Source organism: Giraffa tippelskirchi, chromosome 4 (assembly GCF_054371585.1).
Source record: "Giraffa tippelskirchi isolate mGirTip1 chromosome 4, T2T-mGirTip1v1.2.pri, whole genome shotgun sequence".
Taxonomy (NCBI): domain Eukaryota; kingdom Metazoa; phylum Chordata; class Mammalia; order Artiodactyla; family Giraffidae; genus Giraffa; species Giraffa tippelskirchi.
Window position 1 is genome coordinate 125,699,981 of NC_137278.1, and position 22,191 is coordinate 125,722,171.

At 47.0% G+C, this 22,191-nt stretch overlaps 1 protein-coding gene across 2 annotated transcripts in view; it reads left to right on the forward strand.

Annotated features, from left to right (window-relative positions):
* The first annotated feature begins 17,343 nt into the window (after positions 1-17,343).
* The window catches only part of PLXNC1 (plexin C1), a 156,787-nt gene continuing 151,939 nt past the window's right edge, over positions 17,344-22,191 (forward strand). For both annotated transcript variants that reach the window (XR_014082566.1, XM_081592165.1), the window contains exon 1: positions 17,344-18,800. Coding sequence is in view for 1 of the 2 variants with exons in the window: in XM_081592165.1 (XP_081448291.1) it covers positions 17,730-18,800 (1,071 nt within the window). In the remaining variant the exon portion in view is untranslated. The remainder of the gene's footprint in view (positions 18,801-22,191) is intronic.

Here is a 22,191-nt window from a genome sequence, read left to right on the forward strand (position 1 = left end):
TGTTCATTTCTAACCTGTTCACTGCCCATTTAGACCCTTCTGAAAATCCATTCTTCATTATTGGTTGTGGAAAATCTTTTAACTGCTGATCAGGTTTTACAGACAAATCATTTGCTGTATCGTCCCTAGCTAGCAACACCTTCTTTAATTACATCCTGTTCAGTAAATGTTTACTGAAAACCTAATAATTGTCCAGAAAGACCCTAGAGATGCCAAGTGAAAGTGAAAGTGAAGTCGTTCAGTCGTGTCCAACTCTTCGCGACCCCTTGGACTACAGCCTATCAGGCTCCTCTGTCCATGGGAGTTTCCAGGCAAGAGTACTGGAGCCAAAAATTCAAAATCAAAAAGAAACACACACAAATTAGTAGTAATAGGATAGGATTTATGCTCTGCTTGTCTTATAATTGAAATGCCAATACAAATGAAGAAGTGACTCATTTTGTGCCTGCTGATTGGGAAAAATATGACCTACATTCAAGTAGATGACCACCCAGCAGATGTGTTCTTTACTGTAGGCTACTTTTTTGTTTGTTTTTAAAATAGTAAGTGAGTCACCAGTCAAATGTGAAGCTGTAACAACTCTGTATTTTGGAATGTGATGCCCTCATAAGTCTGTCTGAGAACTGGGGTTTTCTCCCCCTGCAAATCACCTAGTTTGTTTTTTTTTTTAATTATCTACCAGTTTTTAGATATAGGATTACCACCAAATATATATTTATCTTTTAAAAAAAAATTACAGATGTGGAAGCTAACCTTTGAAGACACATTTGTGGAGAGAATGAAATAGTAGTTACTGAAAGAGAATTGGTGCCTGATGTGCTTATTTCCAAGCAGAGAGAGAACTTCATTTTTGCAACAATAAAATAGCAATCCACCCTTCCCCAGTGTTAGGACACTTCCTTTTGCACTCCCACCTCCTCTTCTTGTTTAGGTAAGGATTTAAAATAAACAGGAAAGGGGAACTGTGTACCAGACCCTAGGCAACTGGGTGGGTCAACTAACATTACAGCTTGGTATTTGCAAAAAAAAAAAAAATTACAGGAGTTCCCCATTTGTATTTTAATAGGCACAAAGTTGCCCTTCCAGAGGGACTTGGCCTAGCCACTCATCCATTTTCAGAGATGCAGTGAGCAGACCAACTGCTTCTCCAGGCTGAGGATGTGAATTTATCTTGCCTGTGTCAGAGATGTCCACATCTGATAAGGCAAGAATACCACGAGAGGCTGTCAAGGATCCAGCAAGTCCTAAATCAGCAGAAAACACAAGAACATCGGTGTTAAGAGAACCACATTCCAAGGAAACAATGGGAATGAATTTAATAAGGGCTTTTTCCAACTAGCATCCTCTAAGGGCCATTTTTCTCTTATTGTTTTTGAATCTATCTCCCTAAGAACCTAATTTCTTAAGGAGCAGAATTATAAATTGTAATATAATTACTCGATGAGGGAAATGCCATCCTATACCCGTGTCCACTGACAGCAGGAAAACACACACTGACTCTGCTTCTCAACTTGTCACCAGGTGGTTAAGGGATCTCAGAACAGCAGTTTTTAACTGGGGTCTGTGAACTCGGATGGTGAAACAAAATTGCATCTTTATTTTCTCGAACTGAAATTCGGCATTTCCTTCCATTACAGTTGTGGGCAACACATTAGAATAGTAATAGAAGTGCCTGTGACTTTGTCAACAAGGGACATCACAGATCTTTTCAAATCATGTGTCAATTGTTGCCAATATGTTGATTCACACGTATCCCTACTTCACCTCATGATTAAATATTAGAGGTGCTGCTAGACCTTGTTATGTATAATGCTACTAAAAAAGCACATCTGTTATCATGTCATGATTTTATTATTTCATAACTGTATTTCAACATAGTTGACTTTCTTTCTAATCCTATGCATTTTTTTTTTTTAATTTAAAAAGTTTTGAAGTTTAAAAATATTGTGCCAAGAGTCAGTAGACTTCACTGGGTTCTCAAAGAAGTCCATGCCCTTCCATCTCCCTCCCAAAGCTACAAAAGATGTTAAGAGCCCTGTAGGAGATTCTCAGCATTGTGCCCTCACTTTAGGAGATTTCAGTATTCCCCATTGCCAAAGCACAGCTTGCATGAAGACAGGGGCCTATGAAATTAATCACTTAGTGCATTTCATTTGTGCCTTTCACTTGGTTTTAATTACCTCTTTCCCAATAACACACCTTAACAAAAACCTCAAATGCAGTTCAATTGTGAAATATGGAATCATTTGATCCTCAAATCGCTGGTGAAAATTGCATCAACTTTCAGCTATTCACGAGCTGACTGTCTGAGCTGTGAATTACCAAGGTCCCCTTTTCTTCCTGGTTTCCTCTTTGGCTGTTTACCACGTGGTTCTTTTACCATGGGTCACAGGTACACTGAAAGATAGGCAGGGCACGAGGAGAAATGACATTCAAATCTGACAATTTTCCTCCCTCACTAAGAAGTCATTGATGGGCAGAGGATGAAATCATTGATTAAATTAAGATTTTGGGATCACCTGTGGATTTTAATTACCATGCTATTCACTGTCCCAGTGCGTTCTGTCTCACTGGTCACTGCACTCCTCTAGCTCTAATGAGATGCTTATCAGATGCTATTTTGTATTGTTAGTTATCTTTGGGGTGCATATGCTCTTTGAGTTCACGGATCCTGTGTTATCCTTCTCTTGGGTTGCCTCTGGTGCTTGGCAGACAATAGACCCTCCATAAATAGGTGTGGCTGAATTGAATAGCTGTTGACTGTGCATATTTAGTGGGTCTTCGTACTTGAAGTTGCCAGTGCTAACACGATTATTTTATATCTCGGATTTGTTTATGCAACATCTATTCCACAAATACCAAACACTTACTACATGCCAGGTATCATGCTAGACATTAGAGACAAAGATAAATATAACTAGTTCTCCCAAGGAGTCTAAAGCCGGACAGCCCTCAGACCAATACATATTGCAATGGGGTATAAAGATTGGGCTGTGAATTAGGTATGTTGGTGAAACCGGAGAAGGTCAATTCTGGCAAACAAAAGTCAGAAGATGCTTAAAGTGAGAACCCAGAGGATGAGTAGGACTTGAGTCAATAGGAAAAAGGAATGAGAAACCATAAATCCATCAGTATTGCAGCAGCATTCCTTACCTACCCAACACCCATCTCCTCTCCTTCCCTCCTTTCCTTCTAATAGAGCCTTAGTTTCCAATCTGGGATGGGCTCAAGGAAGGTAAACTCCTTCCCCAGACCCAAGTTCATGAGCCAGTCAGGCGCCAAGCATGGTCATTCCTTTTCTCTTTGCCAGAGATTGGTCCAGGGTGAGCACATAACCACCTTTCTGGTCAATGAGACAGAAGGGGAAGTTAGCCCAGGGCCTTGCATTTGGGCATAGAAAGACAGTCTTGCTAGGAGAAAACTAGCTTTCTCCTCTTGTCTAGAAAACTGTTATGATGTTTGTGACTGTGGCAGCTATCTTGTGACAGCAGAAAGATAATAAGAGCCTGGGGGGGGGGGGCTCTTGATAGTAACGCTGAATAGCAACCAATCCTGGCAACTGGACTCCTTGTGGGGGGGGGGAATTAACCCCTACTTGTCCGTGCTACAAGTATTTAGACTTTTTCCCCCTTATAACTAAACACATCATAACTTGTATGCATAACTTCTGTGAACTATTTTTTCACAGATTTCTCCAGTGAATACCAATGTGATCCCATGGCTAATACCCTGGAGTTTTCCTGGCTGATTATCCTCAATCTGCATAACTCTAGATTCAACTCCTTCCTTCTTCAGGCTCTCCAATCACTTTTGGGAGACTCCAGGAGAACAACTTTGATTGTGGCTTCCTCCTTACTACTCTGCATCTCCCCTGATGCTTAAACAGTATTCTCTGCAAAGCTGGCAAGAAAGCCTGTCTGACTCTGTTTCACTCTATCACTAGATCCCAAGATGGTGTGAATGCCTTGAATATCATAGGCCTTTGATCAAAGTATACCTTCTAGCTCCTGCCTACCCCTGCTCTCTACAGGGAATTGTCTGAGAAAGAGGAGGCATACTGTTCTCATCTGCTTTTCTTAGGGTCTTTCTGCAGAAGCCTAGCATCAACCTCCACCTTTAGGCAGAACCGAACAAAACAAAAGCCCCCAGTCATATCATCCAGTGCCCACAGATGTCCGTGAGTTCAGGTTTACTAGCCCTGCACCACTACCCTCCAGTTAGCTTGGCCCAGGGCACAGTTACACATGCACATGAAGGCCTGGGAACAGAACGTTGCAAAAACAGGCAGTCAGGGACCTTTTATGGCTTCCCAGGTGGCGAGGGTTGGTAAAGAACCTGCCTGCCAATACAGGAGACATAAGAGACTTGGGTTCCGTCCCTGGGTGGGGAAGATCCCTGGAGTAGGAAATGGCAACCCACTCCAGTATTCTTGCCTGGGAAATCCCATGGTCAGAGGAGCCCAGAGGACTACAGTCCATGGGGTCACAAAGATATCGACACAACTGAAGCGACTTAGCACATAAGAAGTGTAAGCGGTAATTTCTAAGCCAGAGCTTCCCCAGAAGTACGGCATATGGTACAATGAGATACTTCCCTGCCCTCCCAGTCCTTGGGACTACTGGGCAGAGCCTGGCAGCCAGAGCCCTTAGACTGATCACCTCCAGTGGCAAGAAGCCTGGTGTGGATCTAGGAAGGTGGATCCAAGCAGGGTGGAATCTCATGAGACCATGACATAAAAAGATTGGAAAACAATGGGGAGACATTGAGGAATTTTTTAACAGTAAGAAACCTAATCAATTTTCCATCTTGGAAGGAAATGAGAAGGCAGTGCAAAAGTTGGATGGGAAGGGTAGACAATGAGCCTGAGGCCAGGAATACCAGCCTCACCTGCAGTGGCCCAGATGTGAAGCCATGGGGGGCTGCACTAAGGAGTAGGAATAAGAAAACAGAAGGGATCTGGGATAAGAGGAATCTTGAGGAAATAAAAATCAATGAATGGACATGATCTTGCTGGCTGATTAGATACACAGAGGGAAGAATCCAGGATGACTTACAGCTTTTGGCTTGAGAATCTGAATGGACAGTGACGTCATCCATTGAAACTGAGAATATGTGGGGGAAAGGTAGAAGAATGTTGGTTTGAGATGCATGGGGAATGTCCAAGGGAGATGATCAGTAGGCATTTAGACATAGAGATCTAACACTCAAGAGGTCACTCTCATCTAGAAATTTAGTGTTTCGCAGATAATATTGGTGACACTGACCAGAGACAACAGAGCTGGGATAAGAGAGGGCCAGACACACAGCAAGGGAGAGAAACTCAACCCAAGCCAGCTCAAGTCAAAGGACCAAGACTGAGAACTCAGTCCCGATAGGCTTCATTCAGACTTCAGACTCTGTGTGTGTGTGTGTGTGTGTGTGTGTGTGTCTGTCTGTCTGTCTGTCTGTCTGTCTTATGTCTGCTTCTCTTTGAATACTTGCCTCATTGCCTCCAATTTCAGACTGGACTTTTCTGCTAGGTGGAGAATAAAGTCACTGGTAGCTCCAGAATAGCCATCCCAGTAAGACTCTTTCCCCCCCCGCCACCACACTATAACAAGAAAGAAAGTGAAGTCGCTCAGTCGTGTCCAACTCTTTGCGACCCCATGGACCCCATGGGAAATAGATAGGGAAACAGTGGAAACAGTGTCAGACTTTATTTTTGGGGGGCTCCAGAATCACTGCTGATGGTGATTGCAGCCATGAAATTAAAAGACGCTTACTCCTTGGAAGGAAGGTTATGGCCAACCTAGATAGCATATTTAAAAGCAGAGACATTACTTTGCCAACAAAAGTCCGTCTAGTCAAGGCTATGGTTTTTCCAGTGGTCATGTATGGATGTGAGAGTTGGACGGTGAAGAAAGCTGAGCGCCGAAGAATTGATGCTTTTGAACTGTGGTGTTGGAGAAGACTCTTGAGAGTCCCTTGGACTGCAAGGAGATCCAATCAATCCATCCTAAAGGAGACCAATCCTGGGTGTTTTCTGGAAGGTCTGATGTTGAAGCTGAAACTCCAATACTTTGGCCACCTCATGCGAAGAGTTGACTCATTGGAAAAGACCCTAATGCTGGGTAGGATTGGGGGCGGGAGGAGAAGGGGACGACAGAGGATGAGATGGTTGGATGGCATCACTGACTCGACGGACATGGGTTTGGGTAGACTCCGGGAGTTGGTGATGGACAGAGAGGCCTGGCGTGCTGCAATTCATGGGGTCACAAAGAGTCGGACACGACTGAGCGACTGAACTGAACTGAACTGGACTATAGCCTACCAGGCTCCTCCGACGATGGGATTTTCCAGGCAAGAATACTGGAGTGGGATGCTATTTCCTAACAATCCCTAGAAATAACTCTGAGTGGCTTTGCTTTGGTCATATGACCTATCCTTAGACCAAACACTGTTGCCAGCTGTTGAGCACTTGGATTGGCCAGACCTAGGTCATATGTGTCATGAGTTCACATTGTTATCTGGTTGGGGGTGGGACATAGGGACAGGTTCTATTATCAGAAGAACAGCATGGTAAAGCTTTCAGGGCAGATAAATATAGTTACAATGGTTCCTCACCCATCAACATTTAAAGAGGTAGATAGAAAAGGGGGACCAGTAAAGGAGACAAAAAATTGACATGTCAGAGTAGATCGTCAGCTTTTCAGAGGCTGAGAAATGTGTCTTATTCATATCTGTTTCCTCCTTCCCTCTGATATGTAGTGCTATGCCTATAACCAACAAGTGTGGATGGAATGAATTCATAAACATTCCACATGGCAAGTAGTGGATATTTTTCAAAAAACATAACAAAGACTGACACCCAGAAAATCTTATTTGGACAATATACAAAAGCACATTTTTTAAGTAGTTGGCCACCACTGACATAGTTATTAACATTAATAAATTCTCTGAAAAGAGCAAGTCGTTTTCATGATTTGGATTGAGGCACCATATCAATGTGGACCCAAATAGTTACAGTGAGAATTTGATTGGGGGACTGTCATGGAAATCAGGTAGTGTTGTTTTAAAGAATGTTCAGTTTATTGCTTGGTTCTAAGGCTGATTGTAATTTCATGCTGCATTTGCAAGCCTGCAGGCAGATACCTTAATTACTATGGACACTAGATAGAAAGAGGAGTGCTATTCAAATCTCTGTTAATTGGTGACATACTTCCACCTTCAGGGGAACAGATGCTAGGAAGGAATGAAAGAAAGCTTGTAAACCACAGCACCCAGCAACTCCCCTTAGGTAGTATCTATTTTTTCTTATCAAGTACCTTTTATATCCACTAGGGGGAATCCTAGCGTGTATCAAAACTTGGCTCTTTCTAAGCATAATGGAATGATATGCCCTTGAAAACTTGTCTGTTGATGGGTGTGTCCTCCAGCCAGTAAGGGTCCAGATATCTGGCATATTATCATATTTTTCAAACAAATTAGAGCATATCATTCAAGATACGTTAAAGAGTGGTGATTATTTGAAGTCTCACTGGATTTAGAAGGGGTCCACTAAGCATTTTAGATAAAGTTTTTATTATAAACAGAAGTTTCCACCATGAAAAGGAGGGTTTATATTTGTTAGAATATTTGGCTATTAAAAAACAGGAAATGCTGAATCTGTACACTTTCAATTTTAAAGAGCTTAATTTTAAATACCTGTGTGATTTCAAATTTTAATTTTAAATACTAATGTGATCTTAATGTTCACTGGAATTCTTAAAGTATTATTGGCACTCGGTTGATAATTATTATAAGCTTGCCTAACATAATTACTGTATAAGATTCTTCTCTTTTCAACACAAAGCCGTTGTCAAAGTTTCAAAGATGTTGTAAATTAACAAATAATCTGAATGCAGTACTCAGACTTGAATTCAGTGGTTGCTTCTCCATATTGTCAATAATATATATTTTTGTGGTTGGCTATCGCTCTTCTCTGTTCTGTTCTCTGTCTTTACATAGATAATGAATTCACAAATTGGTAAATATGCATTATACATATGCTAGGTTGTCATTGTAACTAGGGCTGTGGGTACCCCAAAGAATGACGCCCTGTCTCTAGCATCTGCAGTGTTTAGAACGCAGTTTAGCCAATGTTTGTTGAACACTGAGTCTGGGCAAGGCTCAAGAAGCTGCACAGGGAGGGAACCATCAATCTAGCTCACTGCCCCAACTCTCAACACATGCTTAGCACATGGTAGGTTCTCAGAAAGTATTTGTTAGAGGAATGAGCACGTAAATGAACAAAGAGTATGAGGGAATAAAGGAAATTGTGGTGATAAACTGAATAAGACACCATTCTTGACCTCAAGGAATCCACAAATGAACAGAAGAACTATATACACAACTAATGTATAATGAATAATGTAGACTGCAAGATTTAAATGCTTTCATAGACTGGCAGATAAAGTGTTGTTCAAGTTCAGAACAGGAGAGTCACAACCAAATGGAGAAATCAGTTGAACACATTCAATAGGCAAGTTTAAGTACACTGCTAGAAGGGAGTCTGGCGAGGAAGAGATACTCATTCCTATATTAGAATAAGTGAATGAACATTTATGGTACACCAGGCCCTGTGCCCATTCGGGGGGCATGAAGATGAATCAGAACTTGATTTCTATTTTAATTTAAAATAATTTTTAAAGTTCATAGTCTAGTAGAGAGCTTCTAGTATACTTTCAAGAAAGACTTCCAGAAGAAAGTGGCTTTTAAATTGGGTCTTGAAGGATGCATAGGAGTTTGCAAGGCAGAGACAAGAGAAAGGATGCTTTATTTTTCCTTTTAAATATCTATTTATTTCTTTGGCTGTGCTAGGTCTTAGTTGCAGCATGTGGGATATAGTTCCTTGACCAGGGCTTGAACCTGGGTCCTCTGCATTGGGAGTGTGGAGTCTTAGCCATTGGACCATCAAGGAAGTCCCAGGGAAAGGATGTTTTAGATGAGAAGTACAGTATATGCAAGGGGATGGAGGTACAGAAAGATCTGCCTTGTTTAAAACATATCCCGTTGCTAAAAATGGATGACAGTACCAAGTATATCCCTAGCTCTTAGCACAAAGCCCTGTAGAGGGAAGTTCCTTAGTAAATATTAGTTGTTTTTGACAATAATGATGGTTAGAGCCAGAGGATGACCTAAGTCTTAAGTGCTGGTCAAACTCAAGTAAGTGTGCTCTGCTGCTACTGCTGCTAAGTCGCTTCAGTCATGTCCGACTCTGTGCGACCCCATAGATGGCAGCCCACCAGGCTCCGCCGTCCCTGGGATTCTCCAGGCAAGAATACTGGAGTGGGTTGCCATTTCCTTCTCCAGTGCATGAAAGGGAAAAGTGAAAGCGAAGTCGCTCAGTCGTGTCCGACTCTTAGCGACCCCATGGACTGCAGCCTACCAGGCTTCTCCATCCATGGGAGTTTCCAGGCAAGAGTACTGGAGTGGGGTGCCATTGCCTTCTCCGAAGTGTGCTCAGTACTGGGCATATACCCAAGAAACACTAGTTAAAATTCTCCTCTAAGGATGAGATTTAAAATTAGTATTATGGGCTGAATTGTGTCCTAACACACCCCAAAATTCATCTGTTGAAGTCCTGACCCCCAAATATCTCAAAATATGACTGTATTTGGATATGGGAGTCTTTAAAGAAGTAAAAAGAGGGCTTCAGGGTGGACTGGCATCCTCATAAGAAAAAAGGAAATCTGGACATAGTTAGATACAGAGAGAAGACTAGGAGAAGACACAGGGAAGAAATGGCCATCTACAAGGAGAGAGGCCTCAGAAGAAACCAACTCCACCACGCCTTGATCTCGGACTTGTAGGCTCCAGAACTATAGGGAAATAAATAGATTTCTGTTGTTTAAGCCACCTAGTCAGTGGTACTTTGTTATGGCAGCCCTAGCAGACTAGTAATGGGTTAGCAAAGCATTAGAGCCTTGGTACTAGTAATGGTAGTGATGATGATGGTGGTGGTGGTGATGATGTCATTTAGTATGATTGAAAATTCCCATAAGGTTAGATGCTACTATTTCCAGGCTACAGTGAGGATGCTGAGGCTCAGAGAACCCAAGGCTACATAGTTTTGGGGTGATGGCACTAGATTTGGAACTTAGGCCTGACTAAGGCTACCACTAGCCTTGTAAAGTCTTTGTAAAGAGAAAAAGCATCTCTTCCTTGAGAGTGAGCAGAAGGTGGGCTGAATTTCAGTTCCTCTTGCCCCTCCTTGGCCAGATGCCTTGGTGCAGGGCTCACCCTTCACGGTAACCCACTCTACAGCCCAAGCACATAATCATTATGCTGGGTTTCCCAAGGGGCTGGGGTGGCTGGAGGTAATACCGCCAAGCGAGGAAGAGGGTACATAAAAGGGATTCTGAGAGCTTGGATTGCAAACCTCACCTGCTCCACCATTGGGCATTCGAGAACCCAGGTCCATGAGCTCTGGGTCCCAGTGGGTGGGCTTCCAGTGATCCTACAGCCACAAGGGGGCCTTGAGTCAGTCCAACTCTGCTAAGTGGCTTCAAACAGCTCCGTCTCCAGTCCTCATTAAGCAAGAAATCTAGTTTGCTGGGATCACACACCTAACCTGTCACCAGCACCCCCACCTCCACCCCTCCCCACCCCCCAATCAAAGCGACTGAGAAGATCATCTTTGAGCATTTTGATGATGAATGTCAGCGCGCCTCTCCTCACAATTAAAGCTCCTGAATGTTCCAAATTGCAGCTTTCATGGTGGGGGAAAAAAAAGGCCTCTGACAGCGTAAATATTTAATCACCATTAAGAATGTCCAACAAAGAAGGGGAGTCTGGTTTCAAATTGGCTGGTTCAGATGATGAAAGCACAGAAGTCACAGCAGAGTAAAAATAAAGTTCCCTCTAAAAAACTCCTGGCTTTAGAACTCAAGATGATTTCTATTTCTACTCCATGGAACACTGCTTGTGTCACCTGCCCTTGAGCCATGAAGAAACCTAGAATACCTGATTTATCTTTAAATATTAGTGGGGGTGGGGTGGGGTGAAGTCTGGAGGCAAGAGAGGATAGCAGTCTCTTCATAAACCTGTTTTGGGGAATCATGAATAAAAACGGAATTTCTAGACTGTATTGAAGGGACTGCTGAAGTTCAGACTTAAGGGAAAAGGTCTAAAAAGGAAAAAGCAGTATGTTCAGTTTTGTGTCTTATTTGAAAATAGGCTTCAAACGTTCAGCAGTGTTTTAGATATCAGAACTACCTCTGCCCCCCACCACCTTTTGAACTCTTAGCCCCCAGTAGTTCTCGGTTTACTTTTAAGGTAAAGCTTTTAGTTTTATGATTTAGCTGGAAGAAACATATAATCTTACTCAGTCAGGTTTGCATTTGTCTCTATCACCAGGCTGAACTAGTGTAGGAAAGCCTGTTGCAAAGGGAAGAAAGAAATGGAGATTTTCCAAAATCCAGATTGGGGGGAGCCAAATATTTGGAAAGACTAGGAATTCCTCTGTGCCTAGCCGTGTATCCCATGCTCCCCATCAGTGGACAAACAGAAGGTACAGATTTAAGTAGCATTCTCGTTCCCTTCTCCACCCATGCTTGGAGGGGGGCTGGTACATCAGTTATGGTTCTGACAGAAAAGAAGTGACTCAGGCAAAGGGGTTTGTTAATGAAGGGACCATGGCAGAGGTGTGGACGAGATGAAGGGAGACCAGCCAGGGCCAGCAACAGAGGGAGACGTTGATTCCTGCAGACCTGAAGAGTAGGGGGAGGGTTGGTGACCCTAAGGCTGGGACCATGGATGTAGTTGCAAAACAGGGCTGACCATACCTTCTGTAGCCTTTGAGAGGGACAAGGCCAGTGCACAGATCCCTGGAAGAATAAATATCTGGACATCACCTCTGGGTCTCCTGGATGGGGGCTCAGATTGGCTGGACCTAACTGGAAACCAAAAAGTGAGGAGGATGTCCAAAAACGTCAAACTTGCGGGTGTTCAGCAGGATGGAGAAGAGTGGAATGTGTTCTGTAGAGATCAGTGGGAACTACCCAGCACAGATGCAGAAGGAAAAACAAATAGGATTAGAGAAGGGGCAGAGTGGCGAGGGAAATGCTCACCCTTCTATTGGATTTGCCCTTGGGACTCTGCATGATGCTGTCTGCATGTCCACACTCCCAATGCCTTCCCAACCATGGGTGACAAGTTAGGCTGCCCTCACAATGGGAACCACATATTGAGCTTCCTGTTGTCAACAACCCAAGCTCAGAGCTGATGCCAGTTGCTTCTCATCCACCTTGGTGGACATATTTTCTAGGGAGTGTCAAGGGCCTAAAAATAAGAAGGTGTGCCAACTTGGTGGCAAGAAGCAGACCGCTCACCGCCCAGTCCAGCAACTTCATCGTCAGCTCAGAGCATCTCCCTGTCAGAATTTCAAGGAAACGGAAGTATGAGTGACTGTGACGTTATCTGCGTGTTTATCTTATCTTCTGCTATTCATTTCAATAATTTGAGTTCTTATTAATATGAGGGCCTGCTTTCTGGCGGCTCTTCTCTTTAAATGGGTTTATGCCAAGCTGCCAGTTATCAAAGGATTCAGGGCCTAGGATTACACTAACAGGGAGCCTCAGAGCTGTGGCGGCAGAACAGAGACACAGGGAAAGACATTGTATTAAAGAGAGATCAGCATTTTGTATCTAGTCCATGATGCCCTTTTGGCTCCATATTTCAAAACAGCAAGGATAACATGAGCAGGGATGGATCCAGGTCTTGGGTAAAACCAGAGAAGAGTTGGTGACCAAGAGACTGCTCACAAGTTACAGAGGTCCCCCAAATCCAGAGGAATAATTAAAGGATGACTCTGTGCTTTGTGCCGGATAAACTCCATTTGGTCTGGAAAAACACTGTGATGGTTGATAATTTACCGTATTTTGCTTTCAGCTGATAATGGTCTCATGCTCTTAACCACTGATGGTTTTGGTGAATGTTTTGCAGAAAGGGCTCAAGAGAAACTTCATGACGCTGAGTGTATTACATGAGAAGGGAGGTACTAGGGTGGCAGGGTGATGTCCTAGACACCACAGTCCCTTAAAAACATCTGACATCCCTTCCATAGGGTAATAACTCATCCATCCTAAAGCTGAGTTAAGGCCCCCTTTTAGCTTAAAGGAAGTCATTGGACCTGGAGTAAAGAATTGTTACCTTGCACATTCAATCCACTCTCCCCTCTACAATTGTATCTCTGCTGGTGAACGACCCTGAGGACAATGTGATATCCAAAAAAACAATTGTAATGTGGGGAGCAAACCAAATTCTGCCTACTGAAGGAACACCACTGAGCCTTCAACACTTGAACCAAAGGCATGGGCATCATCACCAAAGTATAAGATACTCAGCAATTGTCTGGGGCCACGTTGGGTGGGCAGGGAAGACAAGGCACCATGTTCCTTTGTGTTGTTCAGTTACTAAGTTATGTCCAACTCTTTATGACCCCATGAACTGCAGCACACCAGGCTTTCCTGTCCTTCACTATTTCCCAGACTGCTCAAACTCATGTCCACTGACTTGGTGATGCCATCCAACTCTCTCACCCTCTGTCGCCCCCTTCTCCTGCCCTCAATCTTTCCCAGCATCAGGGTCTTTTCCAATGAGTCTGTTTTTAGCATCAGGTGGTCAAAGTATTGTAACTTCAGCATCAGTCCTTCCAATGAATGTTCCTTTACCACATCTTAACTGTGCCTTTGACTGACTTTCCATGTTTATTGAACTGCATTCAACTCATCTCTCAGCATCAATTCAAACTTATTAAATGGCTCTTCATCTTATCTGCTTTCAACCATCTACTCATCAGCAGACTAGAAAGAAGCCTAGCTCATTTCTTTTTCCTGTCAGTCACAAAGGGGGCTAGAGGCTCTGATAAGAGCCTTGATGTGGAAGACCACATAGATTTGAGCAAAGCTGTCTTAAGTCCTAGAAGGACATGACTGAAACTATTCACCCCACTGAGTGCTTTCCAAATGCCACCAAGGGGGTCGTAGCTACATAAATAGGTATAAAGAGAACTCATTGGCTGCCAGAACTAATAATCTTGGTGGCTTTTCATCTCTGCTGGGCCAGTCATTCCCAAAGACGACTGTCAGAATTTCCTAAGTCAGAAAGCAAACTGAAGCACCAATGATAGCCATCTTGTGACTGTGACCAATTGCCTGCTGACCAGTTCTTAATGTCCTGAACCTCAGAAGGAAGCCACGGGATCTATAAAGTCCTGTCCAGCAGAAATGAGTCTGATTGTGGATGGTCTGGTTAACCCAGATTGCCTTTGGTGCCTGGGGGAGTTGATATTTTCTCATTATGAAGACTTTCCCATCTAGTGCATGCTACAAATAAAAACTGCTCGGAATCAGTCTGAACTGCCTGTTTCCGTGGTAGCAGGTCTCTGTCTGGAGGATAAATCTGCACCATCTTCCTTTTTTTGGGTTTCAGCCAGTTGTGTTACAAGGAGTTCTGAATGTGACACCCAATGGGCTGGGCTCCAGCACTGGGAGAGGGAAACCTTGTCACTGGTGGGATTCGCATCCTTGGCCAGACAGTGGTGTCCGAGAGAAAGCGATCAAAAACATTCAGAATCCACATGCCTAAATATTTATTTTGGTTGTTCATGTTTCCCACCGTTTTCAAACGTGAACTTATGTCCTGAAGGTGGAGCTTTAGCACACAGGAAAATTGGACTGGGACAAACATGTTTGTACCAAACAGGATAGAATCAGCAAAGAACACATTCATATGCTTCCTAGTCCTCTACATTTTTCATGCCAAAAAATAGGCACAGATTCTGATTTCCTTCACCATAGGAGCCTGGATACAATTAAATGGGAGAGAAAAGAAGCCTGCTCTCAAGAGCAGGGCTTATGATCCCAGTAGAATGGCAAGAGACTGTAGCCATCAAAGCCACTTATGCTTCTTGCTGGTAGTGTTTTTTAAGATGTTGTTTCTTTTTCAACACGAGGCAGCAATGAATTGAGTAGTGATCAAAATGCTGCACCACAGAGTATGTTTAATCCAAATAGCTCCCAAGATGGTCTGCTCCTGATTGTACCAACTCTACGGGACTTCGAGAAATTACTTGGTTACCAGTGAAGTAAAACTATCTCCAGAATGGAATTGAACTGTTGCTTCTCATAACAACATTGCCACAGCCGGCTCATGAAGGCAGTGAAGATCATTGTGTTTCTTCACCACTCACGGGGAACGCTGTCAAAATATGGGTGCACACATCCCCTCCTATGCTGTAAGGGTTCCATGAACTACTACAGATGCTCCTAAGACACAATTTTTTTCATTACCAGCCGTGCAAAAATTCTTAAAACATTTCAGGTGGGAAGACAGTGCAGGGAATGATGCCTGATTATTTTGGACCACAGCGCATCTGATTAGCCTTGCCTAAAGATCTCCCGATTCACCTTGATCTGGTAGCTCTAGGTCTTTCCCTTGTTCCTCTCCTCTCCTCACGGGCACCCCAACCGCCATCACCGCAGCAGAAAGAGCGACCTGACAGCTCGTGGGAAAGCAGGTGCTGCCTCCTGGCAGGCAAAGATAATGTTATCCAATTTCAAACAAGGAAAGGACAAATGGAAAGATGACCACTTGTGAATTCAAAGTATGAGAGCTACTGCTGGGATGATGTGAGCCTTTAACTGCACGGCCAGATTGGAAACCCCAGTTCCTCTTGTGCTTCTTGCTTTCCCTCACCCTCCTTTGCTTCAGCCTTCCAGATCAATCTCCTCCTGCCCTGTCCCTCAGCACCGGGGGGAAGAACTTGGGGCACTATGGTAGAAGTTTAAAACCTGCAACAGCTGCTCCTTCAGAAGGTCTCATCATCTAGACAAGCCCAGACACCCCACCCCACCCCCAAACCGATTCCATCTAGAATTGGCAAACTAGGAGGGGAAGGTCTGGAAATAGCCTGGAAAGGGTCACAGATCCTCTCTCTTGGGGTGTACAGGGTTCTCGGGGTCTCCCTGCTGCACCCCTGGATCACCTGCCAGATGGTAAGGTGCTGCTGGTGTTACCAGCTGCCTCAGGGCTGGGAGATACCTGTGCAGTCTCTGAGGTTCCCTTCTGAGAAACCAGAATGCAATGATTCAGATAGTCACTGGGCTCCAGAAGTTCTTGGTGGTTTGGGGGGCAGCCCAGCTGGTATTTGCCGCCTTGGTGGGTTGGTGAGACCTCAGAGAGTCCAGAGGAAAGAGGTGCGAAGGGAGGAGACAGAGGGAGTGCCTCTAGGGAAATAAGGGTACTTAGACTCTGAAGGCTGGGCTGGAGAGGTAGGTGGGAACACTTAACTTGGGGAACTTTTCTGTCCCACCTGCTGAGAATGCTCTCCAGGTAGTTCTGTAAAGACCACAGGTGGAACTTGGCTAGAGGGGGCGTTGTAAGCGGCCCTGGAGCTAGAAGGGAATTCGAATCTCGCTTCTGCTGTCTGCCAGCAGTAGGACCTCTAGCAAGTTCCGCAATGTCTCCACCCCTCCTAACAAAACGGGGCTGATAATAACAGTCACTAATAGGGTTGTTAAGGGTATTAAATGAGTTTTAATCCACGTGGTGAATTTCAAGTGGGACCCGGCACGCAGTACGTACTCAATAAATATTAGCCATGATCATTCAGGTTAGATGATGAGTAGAACTTTCTAAGTGCGAGGTTTGAAAGCCTGGGACTCCGTTGCCAAGGGAAATGAGAGAATCTCTTCAAGTATGGGAGCTCAGGCCCCACGGATTGTCCAGAACCAGAATCGCGGCGCCTGCCTTTCCTCCACCTCATTCCTCTGACCCGGGGAAACCCATCGCCTGTCACAAGGGCGTCTTGGTTCCTTGAGCCTCGGGCTTGTCAGTGTTTCCCTCTCTCGCGCTCCTCCCCAGGGCCTCCCTTCCGCCGCTCCACACCTGTCAGCCGCCCTCGCAGCCTCCCAGTGGCCCGAGACCCGGGCCTCAGCTGCAACCCTTTGGCGGCCTGGGTCCCAGTTCCCCGAGCCTTGCGCATCTCTCCGCGCCGCTCTCGTAAACAAAACCCGAGCGTTGGAGCAGCCCCGCGGGCGGACAGGAGCCGGAGCCAGCTTGGTGCGTGGTTAGCGCGCCCCGGGAGCCCCGGGCGAGCTAAGGGGCGATGGTGGCGGCAGCAGTGGCAGGCGGCTCAGCTTTGTTATGAATAGATGAAAGAGGCCACCTACACAGTAACCCAAATTACGAGACCTCCCTCCTCCCTATCTCACCGAATCAAGAGAGGAGGGGAGATGGGCGTGGAGGGAGGGCGGGCGGCCAGGAGGCGGAGGGCGGAGGGAGGAAGAGGATGAAGAAGGGGGCCAGTTGCATCCCACTTTCACAATGGGAAAGTGAAACGCACAAGCGCACCCAACCTCTCCAGCCCTCCCCGCCTGCCTCGCTCCCCTCCGCCCGTCCCCTCCCTTCCCCTCCGCGCCTCCCCTCGAGCGCCAGCATTGCACAGAGGAACTCTCCGGAGAAGGAGGGCCCGGAGGAAGCGGCGCCGGAGCGCGCAGGGCTTGCCGCCGCTGCTGCACAGGCTGCCGGAACGAGCCCGCCGCGCGCCGCCCTCCCCGCTCTACTTCCCGGGCGAGCCGCGGGGATGGGGCGGCCGCGGGAGCCCGAGCGCGCGCAGGAGCCGCCGCCGCCCGCGTCTCACTCGCCGCGCGCCTGAGCCGCTGTCGCCGCCGCGCGCCCTGCCCGGGGGCGGCCCCCCCTACAGCCCCATGGAGGTCTCCCGGAGGAAGGCACCGCCGCGCCCCCCGCGCCCCGCCGCGCCGCTGCCCCTGCTTGTCTATCTGCTGGCGCTCGCGGCACCCGGCCGGGGCGCGGACGAGCCCGTGTGGCGGTCGGAGCAAGCTATTGGAGCCATCGCGGTGAGCCGGGAGGACGGTGTGTTCGTGGCGAGCGGCAGCTGCCTAGACCAGCTGGATTACAGCCTGGAGCACAGACTCTCGCGCCTATACCGGGATCAAGCGGGCAACTGCTCGGAGCCCGTCCCGCTGACGCCCCCCGCGCGGCCCCGGCCGGGCAGCAGCTTCAGCAAGCTACTGCTGCCCTACCGCGAGGGGGCGGCCGGCCTCGAGGGGCTGCTGCTCACCGGCTGGACCTTCGACAGGGGCGCCTGCGAGGTGAGACCCCTGGGCAATCTGAGCCGCAGCTCCCTGCGCAATGGCACCGAGGTGGTGTCGTGTCACCCGCAGGGCTCGACGGCCGGCGTGGTGTACTATGCGAACGACACCCAGAGCTGGTACCTGGCAGTGGCCGCCACCTATGTGCTGCCCGAGTCCGAGACGGCGAGCCGCTGCAACCCCGCGGCGTCAGACCGCGAAACGGCCATCGCGCTCAAGGACACGGGGAAGCGCAGCCTGGCCACGAAGGAGACGGGACGCCTCAAGCTGCGCGACGGCGGGGGTAGCCTGCACTTTGTGGACGCCTTTCTCTGGAACGGCAGCGTCTACTTCCCCTACTACCCCTACAACTACTCGAGAGGCGCCGCCACCGGCTGGCCCAGCATGGCGCGCATCGCCAAGAGCTCCGAGATGCTCCTGTTCCAGGGCCAGGCGGCCCTCCACTGCGGCCAAGGCCACCCAGACGACCGCCGCCTGCTGCTCTCCTCCAGCTTGGTGGAGGCCCTGGACGTCTGGGCGGGCGTGTTCAGCGCAGCCACGGGAGAGGACCAGGAGAAGCGCTCGCCCACCACCACCGCGCTCTGCCTCTTCAGGATGAGTGAGATCCAGGCGCGCACCAAGATCTGCCGCTGGGACTTCGAGATCGATAATAACGAGAACAACTGCGTAAGTCCTGCCTCTTCCTGGGGAGGGGAGCGCTCCCTTTGCAGAGCCGCGGGCGAAGCAGAGCCGCAGGCGAAGCAGAGCCGCAGGCAGAGAGGGTTGACCTTTACCAGGTCTCGGATTTACGCAGCCCTGTGGCCGCCCGACGGCCTTTCTGGTACCTCGGGCTACTCTAAAGCACGGCCAGAGGTCCCCGAGGGAGTGTAAAAAAAAAGGGAGGTGGAGAGTGTTGGAGTTAAGCTCAAAACTCTGGTGACTGCATCCCATTGCCATCCCTGTCTATCCAAACAGGGGCGCTTGTTTGGGTCTGAGCCTCCCGAAGCAGCTCCCCCGCCCTCCCCTAATCGCTTGCCCCGGTGTGTGGTCTGGGTTGGCCTGTGGCTTTGACCCTTGTCTTCACCAGGGTTACTAAACGCAGTGCCCTGGGCTGAGAAGCCTTGGAACCTAAAGGACTTGCCACACCCCAGTCTTTGTGCACACCCCCCGTAACCCGTGTGATTTGGTCTGAAGAGTTGGTCTGCTCCACACCTGTCAGCGCTAGGCTGGAACAGAGGCTTAGGCTTGGAGGAACAGAACCCTCAGCTTGACCCGGTGCAAGGGGGCGGGGCCGTGGCTCTGCTGAGGGTGTGCGCTGTGGTCTATGGCTGCGGGGAGAGGCTGGGCTGGCGGAGGTGGCTTTGTGGGTAAAAAGCCTCACCCTAGAGGGGAGGGCGAGAGAAAGTGTTGGGGGTACCACAGGCAGTTTCTGGGCTCCAGATTGCCTGACTAGATGGCGGAGCTCAGGGGCACTACCCACCCAGGCAAATGGCAGAGTTTTCCACCACCACCCCCTCCTCCCCCAGGGTTCTCAGGACAGCCACAGCTTGACTCTTGAAACTGGCGTTTCTTTGACTGGGAAAGAAAGCCGCGGTTCAAGAGGGTCCAGTTGATGGGGATTATGCAGCCATTGTGCACTTCTCCGAGGCTATTTTCCTTCCAAGGCTGCTGGCACATCAACTCCACATATGGCTCCTGAGAGGGGAGCCTGCTGAGCGCCTCCTTTATAACTGGACAGAAATCAAAGAGCAGAAATTAACGGCTACAGGTGTTGCCATTGTTTTGGTATAAAATGCGTCAGAGAGCAAGGCGAGAAGTCTTCACTTGGAAAAACGTGTTGTGTTGATACATTTGTTGTGTAAGCATAGAGAGGACGTTGGCGCTAAGGTCTATTGAGAAGTGTATGGAAAGACACTCACACCCTCATTCAGGCAGAGCCTATCTTACCAAATATTAGCCCTATTACCCAAAAAGAATTAAAAAACAGGTCTTTTGCAAGGGTCATTTGCTTCCTCCTCCTTGCCCACTACTTGTATCCTGGGGCACACACATGATGTCTTCATTTAGTTACTGCTATAATTATTTTAAAAGGTAAATTACGCATAATACTCCCTAAATGACTTCATCTGGCTATACAATTATAAGTTAATATTTAATATCTGTCTTTATGAGATCCTTATGAGTTCAAGTTTGGCAAAAATCATCACCTTTGATTTCTCTGTTGAAAGACTTGAAAGTACCCCCACATAGCACTTACTGTTGAGCTTTAGGCATACTTGGTCTCCTGGGTTAATGACGAGACAGCTCGGAGGCCCGCAGCAGGTGATAACAGTGGAAGTCCAAGCTCCGCCATCTGAGAGCTGTGTAGATGTGTGGAGCCAAAACATTTCTCTTGACTGCCTCGCTCTACCCATTGAGTCCTGGAGGACTTAGTTCCCTTCCAAACCCAGCAGGCACCCTGAACACACTCAGAATCCGCATTTTTGGCTCAATCAGGTGTTCCTACTTGCGCTGGGATGAGGGGAAGGAAAAGTCAGAGAGCTGCTTATCCATCTTTGTAGGGCACTTCTGGGAGGTGGCTGCCCCTTAGAAATCAAGGAAGGGATAAACACATGCTGCCAAAAATCGGGAATTGGAAAGATAAATAATTAAACCAGGTCCCTCCACAGCACGTCTCGCTGCTGTTATTTATTGAGAGCTCCCAGTGTGCTCAGGGCTGCAGTTTCTGAAAGATGGGGTCTCTGCCCCCTGAGCTTGTCATCCAAGTTAAATAATGTACTCCAGTTCAAACAATAGCTTGTCAGGGCTGCCCAGGTGGGAACTTGGAGTTTTGCGTTTTTTTAAAAAAAATACAAGTAAATTCCTTGCTGCTCGTATGTATTAAAAAGCCTTAATGGAATTGAATTTCAAGAGAGATTTTGAATGGGGAGGAGGGGAAGGTGGTAGTTTCGATGAAAAAGCTGACAATTTTATAACCTATTAAATAGGCAGATAAGATATTTTAACAGGTGTTTGTTTGATGCCTGCTAGTGCAGGCAATGCTCTGTGCTGGGCGCCACTGATTCTACCACTGAAAGGACAATAGCAGGTGGCCAACCCCATTTAATGGGGTTATGAGATTAGTGTGGCCCTGGTTGTTGCTCAGAACAATGATGTCATTTGGGTTGTATTTGTTCTGCATTTTATTTTCAGGTTTTCACTGTGTTTTGGAAAAGCATGCTGAATTACAAGGCACCTAAGACAGGAGAGGAAACTTGAAAAAACACTCTAGAGGGAGCCTCAGTCGATTCTAACAGTGGTTCCCCCAGAGCAGACACGGCACTGTAACAGTAATCCATAGGCAGCGAGGCACAAGCGTAGATTGGCTTGCCTTCCCCTGCTTCCCCTGGATGACTCTCTTATTTTCCATCTTCAGTCAACCGTGGGTAGGAAAGTGACGGGAATGACTGGGCTGTGTTTTCTCATGTCTAGGTTCTCTCTTTGTCTCTTGTGAGCTGATTCTCTTGCCTTCAGCTTCTCTCGCTAAGGATTCATTCACGAGATGCTTGTGCAATGAGCGTGTCCTCAGCCGTTCACACACTGGGCCATGACTTTTTCTGTCTTGCCTCCAACTTTGAATCCCCTTCACAACTATGGCAGGTTAGCTTCAGCCTGCAAACGTGCCCAGGCTGCCTGATTCTGTAGACCCTCTCTAATAATCCTAATCAGTATTTGTATGCAGTTCCTCATATCTTACTTCTTTTGAGCCCCTCATCAAGTCTAAGGCTGCTTCTCTGAGGAACTTTCCCATTTACCCGATGAGGAAGCTTGAGATCACTAAAGTAAGTAACTTGCTCAAGGTATCACATGAAGTAAGCATCAGAGCCTCCAGCTTAAACCCAGGTCTCGCAATATCTGCTTCTGAATTCATTCCGCCACTCTAGTGCTTCTCAAACTTTGCCTTCAAAGTCCCCTAATTAGAGGCAGCAACCAGCTTCCCCTAGGATACACCCCTTGAAGTGTTTTAAAACTTGATGTGACTTTTTTTTTCATTCTATTCCATAACATATCTGTGTACTTGGATTAACGTAAAAATGAA